Source organism: Pavona decussata, unplaced genomic scaffold (genome assembly GCF_977016875.1).
Source record: "Pavona decussata unplaced genomic scaffold, jaPavDecu1.1 SCAFFOLD_32, whole genome shotgun sequence".
NCBI lineage: Eukaryota > Metazoa > Cnidaria > Anthozoa > Scleractinia > Agariciidae > Pavona > Pavona decussata.
In genome coordinates, this window is record NW_028145455.1 from 1,675,024 (window position 1) to 1,687,381 (window position 12,358).

General features: G+C 37.8%; 1 protein-coding gene across 1 annotated transcript; it reads left to right on the top strand.

Moving 5' to 3' along the window:
- Positions 1–1,764: 1,764 nt before the first annotated feature.
- On the top strand, positions 1,765–10,893 carry LOC146484569 (CD151 antigen-like). The gene is made up of 7 exons (XM_085104626.1): positions 1,765–1,900; positions 3,552–3,743; positions 4,027–4,101; positions 4,976–5,074; positions 6,760–6,921; positions 7,670–7,753; positions 10,162–10,893. The coding sequence occupies exons 1-7, from the start codon at positions 1,820–1,822 to the stop codon at positions 10,213–10,215; spliced, it is 747 nt and encodes a 248-aa protein (XP_084960752.1). The 5' UTR covers positions 1,765–1,819; the 3' UTR covers positions 10,216–10,893.
- Positions 10,894–12,358: the final 1,465 nt, after the last annotated feature.

Genomic DNA, 12,358 nt, shown 5'->3' on the forward strand with positions numbered 1-12,358 from the left:
TAGGAAGTCCACCCATGTAGTCGGTTGTGGTTTTCAGTGCTTCTTCCTCAGTAACTGGTCATAGAACTTGATTCCAAACTGGCAGCAAAATCTCTTTTTTCTCTTTTTGTGAGAGCTGACTGAGCTCAACGCGAAAAATTGCGCAACAACTTTGCAGCATCATAACTTTCCATAAATGTTTAGGCTTTCTCCAACGACAGGTCTAGTTGTCGTATATGGATAACCTTTCGATGTTTGTCGGTTATCATTTGAACCATTTCATTCAAAAGTGACGGAAAGGAGCTGAGAAATAATTCGGTTAACCCTTACCTGTCCGAGTACCGTGACATGTCCGTAAATTGCAAGCTTTTTTTTATTCATTCAGGGCTGTTCAATTTTCACTAGGACATAAGCATAAGCAAAAGCAGGAGCTCAAACGCCGCTTAAGCAAGTGAGAACACCTGCGGCATAAGCACAAGAAGAACGAACACGCCGTTCTTCTTCTTGTGCTTATGCTTATGCTTGTTATGTCATGTTATGTCGCCGTTTTCACCAGTGAGAACAGAGACGACACACGGCACAAGCACAAGGCAGTAAACCGTTTCGTCCGTCATCAAGCAAGGCTTGCTTAACATTGAGGGGAGCTTGTATGAAGAGCTCTGTCAAAAGAATGGTTTTCTGCGTGTGCGTCTGTTCAGTTATATGTATGTAGCTAGTGTTCTCACTTGCTTATCTTTATGCTTATGCTTCTGTCCTAGTGAAAACCAGCCTTGGCGCCTCTTTTACTTTACTGTGAGAGTCATATGATCAGCATGCTTTCATTCCAACTTTCCCTATCTTGTTTCAATTGTTACCTTTTCGTTGTGAGGGTCCTGAAATGTGTCCACCGAAGAGAAAAATTTGGACGTCAGTTTAAACGCGTTGAAAAATTTCACCCCCGATACTGACCAATTACACGCGTGCTAGTCACCCGCGTGTGGCACAATCTTTTCTAAAAATAGATCTTTTTCTACAACACATGGCTTGCCAGCGTAGCTGGTGTAATCGAGGAGGGGGAGGGGAGCGGGAATTATCCCCTCACTTTTTCTCGCTCCCCCTACTTATCCTCGATTACGCCTGCTAGGCCGGCTAGCACATGAGGAAGGGCCCAGCAAGGGAGGCAAATGGTTTTCCGTTACGGTCTCCATCCCCAATTATGGCTCCTGGTCTTAGCCATTGAGCTGACTTTCACAAGAAGTAGCTCAAGCCTGTCCGTGGGAGGCCACATGTTTATTATTTTTTTTTATGGGGAAAATTCCTTTGATTTTGTGTCTAATCTGATCTGATACATCCGATCGATCTTACCCACTGCATCAGCTGATTATCAAAAGCATCTTTGTACATAGATTTGTGATGACGTCACAAATGGCACAGAAAGCTGGTGGTCCTCATTTCTGAGCCGCAAAATGTTTTGTTCTTCCGGTTTCTTTAGTCATGATCATCAAAGAAACAACCTGACGGACAACGTTTTACTCACTACACAAATGCGTCACAAATGAGAAATACAAAATTTTCTAAGTGAATATTGGCTTCCTAATAAAAATGTTTTTTTTTTCGCTGCATGTATGTACAGTTCACTTCCCGTGTAAAATTCTCCATTGTCCAACAATCCTGTATTTCCGTTTCGATAACGTCACGTGGTCTTTTGTCTGCGATTTGATTGGTCATGCGTGACTTTGGCGGCGCTCACGCCTTCCTCCGATATAAACGAATCGACATTCTCGAAGTTTTAATACGCATCTAGATCATTTGTTCGTTGTAATTCTTGTGCTGTTCTGTTGTTCTTTTATCACTGACGCCGATGATGAAGGGCCGAGATGAAGGATTCTGTAATATCGTCTGCATGAAGACATTATTCTTCGTGTTTAATTTCATATTTTGGGTAAGTGAAAGGCAACAAAATGCTGCCAGGCGGATTCCGAGCATGCTACTGAGAGTAACAAGGAATCTTTAGGCGGCGTAAAATATTTTTTTCTTTTACATTTTCTAAAGTAGTAGGATGTTGAATCAGTTGTAGCAATTTTTATACATTTTGGATAATTCCCCTTATCAATTTCTCTTACGTTCGCCGTAAATAGCGAATCTATGCAGCAAAGCGAACAAAAAGTCAGCTTTTAAATTAAGTATTACCATTAAGCTTAATTGTGTTTTGACATCTGTCTTATAAATAATTAATGTATCTGTTAATAGTAGGTTTCAGGTTTCTGTATAAATTTTGAGTGGAGAAAAGCCATAGCTGTGCAGATCAAATACAATCAAATGAAATGAAATCATAACAGTGTACATCAATTCAGTTTTGAGCTGGAATATAAGCTTACCAACTGTTTTTTTTTTTTTTTACCTTGCCTTTGTGAGTCCATTTGTGGAATTTTAATAAGCTTAAGGCGTTGCATAAATGTTAGTCATACTTTTGGTTTGTTCTCATCAAAGTTTATAACTTTGTTTTCAAGTAAGCTTAATACTGTGTTATGGCTATTGTCATGCATGGACTACCCACACTATACTACAAGCAGGCCCTTGTTTGTTTTTCTCGGGGATGGTAACACTAGCAAACCACGTTAAAATTACCTCCCATGAGGGGATGCGATTCATGGAGGGAAGCAGAAGTAAGAGACTACAAACAAAGCCAGAGATTTCATCTTTCACGGGCGAATGATTTTGAAGTGTCAATTTCATTTTGTCTTCAAGCCAATTAAGCACATCCAATAGGATTCCCCTCCCTCATTTTTCTTTCATCCATAAACTTTGATAAAGGAATGTGAATATGTGAAACATATATTATTTCTCAACTTTGATAATAAATACAACACAAATTAACATGGTCAGAAAATTATTAATTATGTAGTGACACTCAAATAGTTTGGCTCGAATTGAGTCAGTGGTGTCAATTAGAGTCCAGTCGGTCTCAATTTAAGCCAAACTAGTTGCGCGACATTACATTATTTCAGATTATGTTAATCTTAAGTGAACTATTTCTGACACCAAGTTTATTTTAATCAACTTGAAAATGGCGTCATGACTCCGAAACGTCATTTGCTTAAATACCGTTAATTTTCACTTGCCGATGTATTACAAATTGTTATTAGATTATTACATAAAACATGCTTTCATGCAAAAACTCCCAAGAGAAGTGGTTGTAAGGCCTGTAAAAAAGACTAGATACAACAATTTTTACACTGTTTGGGGATGCAGAATTTTGAAGAAAAATATTTCCAAAATTGTTTAACAGACTAGAGTCATGAATTGTTGCCTTGAAAATTTATTCACAGTACTGTGGTTTATGTCACGAGCAACTGACTGCTTTACTTGCCTCTTCATAACTAACATATGAAACCATGCTATCTTGCAAGCGTTGACAGTGGCTTGTGTGTTGTCGACAGATTATTGGCAGATTTCAACTCCAAGAAGGAACCAATCAGAATATTGCATTAATAGAGCAACGCATAATTCAAACACTCAGGCTTTGTCTGTAGTCCTTCTTTTATTTTCTTCCTTCTTATCACCTTGAAATAAGAATTTCTTCTTTTTCGTAGCTTTCAGGGATTGGAATCACAGGAGTAGGAATATGGATCATGGTGTACAAGAGTGACTACAAAAGTTTACTTGACACTGATATATATGTGATTGTACCTGGCCTTATGATTGCAGCAGGAGTTGTGGTGATTATTGTGGCCATTGTGGGGTGTTTAGGAGCTGCAAAGGAAAACAGATTTTTCTTGATCTCTGTAAGTGTCATTAATTTGTAACCAAAAACTGAATAGCTTCTCTAAAATACTAATGGCTGTTTTTATGCCAGAGACATTAAATTCATCTATTGTGATCTTGAGATGACATTAAAGCATCTACATGTAGCTATAGTATAAAAATAAGGAAGCAAGGAAGGAACAGAGTAATTTCAGGGTTAAATTCGTCCCAGTTAATATTATTTTACTCTAGATACATTTAATGGTCAGTGACAACTTTAACATCGTCTGTTAAGTGAATATATACTTCTTGATTATTTTCCAGTTCCTAGTGATGGTGATCTTGATTTTTATCCTGGAGTTGACTGTTGGAATTCTGGCATTCGTATACTCCAGTAAGGTAATGCATATTGATTTTATTTGAGGCTGTTAACACACTTACAGTGACACAGGATGTGTGTCTCATCTTTGACAATTTCCAGGCTACAATAATTTGATAACCACAGTCAGAGTGTTAACATAATTTTTGTTATCTTGGAAAGTGACACTGCCCCTTCACTAAGAATATTCAATTCCCTCTAACTTGATTTCTCTGTTCATCAAGAATGTGATTTGCAGCTGTTATTGCTTTTGTACCAACTTTCTGCTCTTTGAATAACGACTTTTGCTCACTCTATCTTTTACACTCCATGGTAAAAATTATATAGGGTGCAAATTGAATATACAATGTACAGCTGTACAGCTAACCTCCCTCGCAGATTCTCTTGTCACCCAGTCTTTTCCTCCTCTGTGAACTGGGGAGGAAAGATTGTAAAATTCATAGGCTATTATTCTTTGACTTTTAAGCTTTAAGATACATTGTAAGAACAGAGATCTGAAACTGTTTCCTATGTGATAACGAGTCTGTTTGGAGCTAATTTGCAGGTATTAGGATTTCATGGCCAAACTTCACTTGACGTAGTTATTGAGCAAGCCCTTCAAATAATTTTTAGCAGCATCAGTAACAGTTTAATGTAACTCAGTAGGTTACGTACAGTGTAATTATGTGGCAATGTATAGTGTAGGGGGGCTTATTGAGAAACTGGACCTTGGGCATGCATTGTTTTGTCTGATGAATGATTCCTGGCAGAGGTTTATTTTTGGTGTTGCTTATGTTCAGGCATTGTGTACATGTACAATATTTGTCAAACATCTGCTTGCACCATGGTGATCAACTGAATAAAATAGCTCAAGAGAAGAGCTGCCTTAATGTTGTTGTTCTTTCTTTTTGTCAGATAAAAGACGAGATAAGAGAATCCATAAAAGATAAAATGAACCAACAGTATGGTGAGAATGCGGATGTGACAAAATCTATTGACAAGCTACAGACGGAGGTGGGTGTCCGTCTGCTCTTAGTACAGTAACATTGAATTTGTAAATTGAAGGGTTTGGTACAATAATTTATTGGTAAATGGACACACAAAGCAAAAAAGAACCTTATGGCAAATGATGCAATTCTGAGATAAAAACAGAAACAAAAACAAAAAAAAAAAACAAAAGGAAAAGGGTAGTACCAAATCTCTAGTAATTCCTGTCCTTGTGAAAGCCAATTTCTGACTGCTCATGAAATTGCTTTAACCTCTTGGAGGTGAATTTTTTGAAATTGCTGTTGTCTTTGTACAGTTATTTTTAACTACATGTACAGTAGCCATAGCTCAACGCTTACAAATATGTTAGAAGATCCCTTTTCACTAAGTGGTGCACATGAAACATGACTTTGTATAAAGGAGAAAACTCCTCAAAATTACCCAGTTTAAACCTTTATCTGATTTTACTTTTGTCTTGAAGGCTTACATGTAATTCTTAATTGGTAAGGATTCTAAACAATGTACAAAATGTGGCAAATGGTTCATTCATCTTATGAAATAACAAATAATTTGTAAACAGCCATGACTGAAATCTGGCTCAAATGGCAGAAACATTGTCAGCAGAAATTTTAGCGATCTTCTGATTAAAACTCACCTGTACAGTATTGTGTATGTACATACAAACAGTACATTGCATTGCGGTTTCTGTGCATGTTGGCTCTTGGTGCATAACCACATTTATTCTGTTTTGCAAGAAAATGGATTGAAGGTCAATTTAAATTACTGTATGTATTTGCTAATATTAGCCAACTGCCTCACTCATTCACTTAATTGGCAAAGAAAAATCTGAGTTCACAACTACATGTATAATCAGACTGGCATGAGCTTCTGCACACCTATCCAATGATATAGCCACTGAGTATGATTGAACCCTTTTAGCCCTGATATCAACACACATAATCCCCTTACCATTTTCTTTGTATTTCCTATTGTACTAGTTGGGAGAATTTGTTTAAAAATCAGTACATTTCATGTTTGGTGATCATAATTCTCATGGTTGGCCCATACATGTATTTTTGATGAAGTGTCAATCAATCAATCAATCAATCAATCAATCAATCAAGCAATCAGTCAGTCAGCCAGCCAATCAATCCATCAATCAATCAGTCAATCAATCAATCAGTCAGCCAGTCAGTCAGTCAGTCAGTCAGTCAGTCAGTCAGCCTATCAATCAATCAATCAATCAGTCAGTCAGCCAATTAATCTATCAATCAATCAATCAATCAATCAATCAATCAATCAATCAATATTGAACCCATTGATGCTTTTCATTTACAAGATCCTTTAATAATGCAATTGCTCAGTGGAGCAGGACCTCTCCGCAAACCCTATTGGGCTTTATGAGAAGATTCCCCGTTACAATACTGATACTAGTGGTGATATTCTGAGGAAAACATTTGATTTTGGTCACTGCTGAAATTTTAATAACTGCTTAAAACAAACATGACAGGTTCATTGGTGATATCAGATGTGTAGTGTTGTAATGTATTTCTGTACAAAAGTACCTGCATGTCACTATGAGTGTTGAAAGTGTCAAAGCTTCTTTAGTGATAAGGATAAGATGGTAAGTGCAGAGCTTGCTCACCTACATGTAACAAAAAAGGGAGGCCAATTTGATGCATACGCTGCGTCACTGCTTTGCTACCTTGCAGAACAAATGTTGCGGTGACACAGGAGGAAGCAGTTGGAACAACACTGCTTGGCAACAGAAACAGCAGAGCGAAGGAAAAGGCAACATTGTCCCTGACTCCTGTTGTAAAACACAGACACCTGATTGCGGGCAGAGGGATCACCCCTCAAATATTAATAATGAGGTACAAATATGTCTATAATGTAACGCTGTTGGTTCACTGCTTCAGGTCTCTATGACAAGACTGCAAGTACATGTAGACTTGTCAACAACAAAATCTCAGAAATGTTTTGTTGGGGTTGGAAAATAGGAAAGATAGAGGTAGCAAGAACCTGAAACGGGAAGCAAGTGACTTTGTGAAAGTGTAGACTGCAAGGTGACATGGGGTTTCACTTCACTTGACCACTTATTTATGCCTTAATGTACAGTTTACAGTATAATTCATTAGAATAGATAATGCCTTGTTTGTACTGGAGAGGAAACACAGCAGCCAATGTTATATGGTATGTTTGCATGTTATTCTTGCATTGAAAACTACGAAAAACTTTGAGAGATTTACTGTACAATTTGCCTGTAGTTCTCAACTCTGTTGATAAAACCAAACATTCAAAACATGGTTTAGTATGATTCTTAAGGGCTATTTTTTTTCTCAAACTGGACTGCTTAGTTTTGTACATGGCCCGGAAATGTCCTGTAGGCATTGATTTGGGGGAAGAGAGTATTTAAATTCTTTTGATGCCTTTCAAGACGTCTTCCTTCCATTATAGCGAGATTATACCATATACACTTCATTGTCAGAGTTTATACAACTATAACTGGCTTATATCTGGTTGACGCACGTTAAGTCAACCATTCATATGGCACACCGGAGTATCTTCTCCCTATTTGCAGCCACTCATTTAAGATGGCATTTTTCTTTTTTATCTTTTCAGGGATGTTTGACCCAAGTAGAGGAGTTCTTTCAGCACCACTTCACCATTCTTGCAATTGCTGGAATAGGTGTTGCTTGTATTCAGGTGATGACACACTTGTCTTGAGTTTTCTCTTTTGCTATGTGGGCATGTGAACTTTAAAAGGGAACTAGTAGGGACCGTTCATTTTTTATGAGCATGGGGGGGCTGGTGGGATTTGGTTAATTGCCACTACGAAACTGTATGACCCCCCCCCCCCTAGCATGCAATTTTTTTCTACATGGCCCCCCCCCCCCCCCAAGCAGAAACTTTTTTTCTGATGACCCCCCCCCCCCCCCTCCCGCCCAACCAGAAACAAATCATACTCCTAACTTTAGCAAAACGCTTATGTACTGTTAATATCAAAGATAAACGTAATTGTTACATTGTAATAACTGTGATTTCTTTACAGTACTATTAAAAAGTTACCGTTCTCTGCTTAGGTAAAGATTTCTCTTGTTAAAAAAAAAAAAAAACGTTTTATAGATAGCAACACGTTTACGGCAACGGCAAACCCTAAATTTCCATTTAGATTCTTAGAGGAACTATAAAAATAATCAAGCAAATGTTTAACGTGTAATTACTCCCCTTCGAGTAGAAACAATACACGTACAGATCTGACTAACAAAATACGGATTGAAGCATACAAATCAACGATTACGAGTCATATTAAACAGAAAAAAAACAGGGGACACACAGATATCAGGCGCGTAGGTAAGGGTTAAATAGGGGTGTTTGTTGAGCGCCGGAGGCGCTCCTACTAGGGGGGTCCGGGGGCATGCTCCCCCGGAAATTTTTGAAAATCTAGGTTTCCAGAAACCTCATTTCCTGCATTTTGAGACCCATTTTAGGCAAATCACAAATTTGTTTTACAGCAGCTTTTTAAGCTATATACATCATTTCTGCGGCATAATTGTCTCAACTTAAACAAGAAAGTTCAATGTACATTCCGCGCCCTGTCAAGTTCTGATAGCTATTCGATCTGCTGATAGTCATACACCAAGCTGGTAAACTGCACCATTCTCGGGTGTAGGCTTTCAAACAAATTGACTATCTCGTCAAGATTGACAGGCATATCATATTTGATATACATTAGAACCAGGGCGGACATTCTACTCTCTCGCATGGTACACCTCATGTAGTTGTTCAACCTCCTCATTGTGCTTTTTCTTCTGCCATTATTGATCTTCAAAGGGGGTTCGTTCGAACTCCCCCTCCTACACGCCTGGATATTAAAGTACTGCTATTAAAAATGAGAGTTACAAGCTTTTCTGAAGATGGCCTACGGCTCAGATTTACCGTCAACTGAAGTCACCAACAACAGTTCTATTACTAAAAAACTAATCTGGGTGTTCACACTAGGCATACTACTGAGTCTACTGATACTCCTGGGCTCAAATAATTTACTAATCAACAGTCTTTATAAAAGTGAGTACTATTAAACAGAACAAATCTATTGATATAGTTCTGAGTACAACCCCTTAATAGAAAACTACTCTCCCACGGATGATTCAATAGTGAGACTGTTACGTTTTTATATTAATTTGAACTTGTACAAACATAGGTGTCTACTTCAGTTTATATTCATTATTGCTTTTCCAACAGATATGCTTCATTTCCTCAGTTGTTGTTAATATGAAATGCAGATTTCGACCTCAGTATGTAAAACAAATTAAAAGTGGTTAGGAAAATCGTATTAAATAAAATTGAAATAATTTTCAATTTCTTCATCTGTTTTTGTGTTGAGCCACTTTCAATTTCCCCTACTAGCCAATTATTTCTGGTGACCCCCCCCTCTTTCACTCAATTTTTTTTGGTAGCCCCCCCCTTTAGTGCCATTTTTTTTCTCGTGGCCCCCCCCTAAATCCCACCAGCCCCCCCATGCTCATAAAAAATGAACGGACCCTTAATTTGAAGCCTAGACTATTTGGAGGCGAGTTTTTAGATCAGTAGGTCGAGTTATTCTGTGAGCGAATTAACAAGGCACAGTCGGTGAAGTTGGCTCAGTAGCATTCACATTCTGATTGCGGTCAGAGAACGATACAACCAAAAATTGGTCGATACTTACCAAAGTTTATAGCTCAGAGCATTAACTCGGGACACTTTCCAGATGGGATTGGAATTTGGAAACGCTGGTTTTTGAGGAGTGGGGAAAACCGGAGTACCCAGGTCGAGAACCAACAACAAACTAAATCCACGTATGACGCGAGTCTGAGAACAGTCAATTTGCAGTCAATTCAACCCCCCTGTCTCTAGCACTTTTGCGGGATCTTTAAACCGCACCGAACACACACCTGAAGGCTCGAATCTCCACCTCTATAAGACTATATTTACAACAAAAACACACCTTTACAGTATGGTTCGTCGTAAACTTTTATTAATCAAATAATCAAATGTTAGCTGCACAAAGTTCTGTATGTTGTGTTTGAAATTACTACGCTCCCTAATACATTTTTCGTTTTTTATCTTTACAGTTAATCGGGATCTTCGTAACCGTCTGCATTCTCCGTTTTGTGGAAGAATACTAGTTATTTTGTTGTTTGCCAATTACAGTACAAAATCAGTTTTGTGGTTTTACTGTAACACGGTCGCGTGGCAATATTGTGTTAGATCTGATCGGTTTATTGTAGTCGTTCGATGTATTAGAGCAGTCAGTGGCTTTCGTTACAACGGCTTTGCAATACCTAACAATAAGTTCAGCCTTTTATTGGTGTGCGATCTCACAAGCTCCGGTTTTCGCCTGAAAACTTCAATTGACATGTTTGAAGTTATTTTTAGTATTTTTGACTTAAAAGTTGACAAGGTCTTGCCTTGAAAGTTTTGTTCACATTTTTTAGTGGTTGTATAATTTATTGTTACTCAATGCTTTTTTTTAAACTTTATAAAACTTGTAAAATAATTAATTGTTAATAAAATTGTTTAGGTAACAAATAAAACCGCAAAGAGAGGCAATGCATATTTGGTATCACTAAATGAGATGTCAAGTTGTCTTTCCAAACAAGGCGCTGCTTCAAATTGTTTTCAAAGTGTATTTGCTGCGTAACACTCGTGTAAAGTGATTAATTTTTTTGCAAGTGTATGTGCAGGCTAAACAACGAAACATTTTTATGATGTAAAAGGAAGGATGTAAAACAAACATTTTTCTTATGTAAAATAAATGTTAATAAAATTGTTTATGTAACAAATAAAACAGCAAAGAGGGGGAATGCATATTTGGTATCACTGCATGACTGAGATGTCAAGTTGTCTTTTCAAACAAGGCGCTGCTTCACATTGTTTTCAAAGTGTATTAGCTGCGTACACTCGTGTAAAGTGATTGAATTTTTTGCAAGTGTATGTGCAGGCTAAACGAAACGTTTTTGCAGACGTAAATGTTTCCCAGTGGAGCCGCGTGAGAAACATGTTGCAGACGCAAATCTTGCTCCACGGACGCAAGAAAATGTTTTTGAATTCGATCAAAAACATTCACGCTTCATGGACGCAAGTTTTGCTTTCGAAACATCTTTCCAAGTTAAACTAAGGAAGAATTCAACTAGTTTCCAGTGCTGCTCCTGAAAGGTGTTTCCTAGCAACAACAGTGACAGCATGGCACGCTATGACGGACACTGGCAAAGTGAATGTTCTATCAGAGATCTCATCTTTGTGCTGGTTTGGCGATTCTCGGAGGTCTCAATAAGTATGCTTAGCAAAACGCCTGCGCTGAGAACACTGGGAAAGGGATGCAATTTTTAGCAGCGATGACACAACTCTGAGATATCGTTGCAAAAGACGGTTATAAATTATTGTTTTGCAATGCTGAAAGATCGCTTTAATAGAAATACATAAACAATTCGTCGACGACACCTTATACCTTCAGAGGTGTCTTGCGTCCAAGCGATGTAGCGCGTCTGGTTTAAACTGTAGACACCTACACCCTTATATCAAATTAAAGCTTATAGAGCTAGCTATCAAACTAAACCAAGAATTTTGAAAACATTTTTCACTTAAAGGAGCCACTTCAAGGAGCTAAAACTTCAAATTCGGACAGTGGCTAGTTTCACATATAAACAACAAAAACTTGTCTGCGAATTTTTTCTTTCGAAATATTTTTTCTCCGAGAGCGATTTTCGTACGATCACTCGACATTTTTTTCATCCTATTTCGAAAATGTTCTATAACTTTTCATTGCGATTGAATATGGCAAAACGTATACACGTTTTTTTAGCGCTTTGGGTCCGGAAACTGAGGAGCAAATTAAATTTGCGAAAAACAAAATTCACTTTGACTTGTAGCTTTAAAAAGGTGATTCGGACGCTCGTATTTAAAGGTCGTGAAAAATTCGACAATTCATTTTATTTCAAAATTCTTGATATAGTTTGATAGCCAGCTCTATAAGCTTTAATTTGATATAGGGGTTTAGGTGTCTACAGTTTAAGGACGGTGCCTACTATTGTTACTGCGCATACGTTTTGCGCATCTCGAGATTCTCGGGTTTCCTATGCGTGGTGCCTGCTAATTCAGGAATATTTTTGCGCGGTTTAAAACTATGCGGAGAAAGCAGAACTTAGCAAACGCTTTTGGTATCTCGAAAGAAATTTGGGGGTAACCATGCATTTTTCAGAGATAATCAAGCTTCAATTTAGGAAAAAATCCCATACATTGCTTCATATTTTGGCGCTTTTTAGAGATATT

Coding starts and splice junctions, on each gene's coding strand:
- LOC146484569 (XM_085104626.1), top strand. CDS start 1,820: ATGATGAAGGGCCGAGATGAAGGATTCTGTAATATCGTCTGCATGAAG. Junction 6,922..7,669: donor CCTCAAATATTAATAATGAG/GTACAAATATGT, acceptor TTATCTTTTCAG/GGATGTTTGACCCAAGTAGA. Junction 7,754..10,161: donor TAGGTGTTGCTTGTATTCAG/GTGATGACACAC, acceptor TTATCTTTACAG/TTAATCGGGATCTTCGTAAC.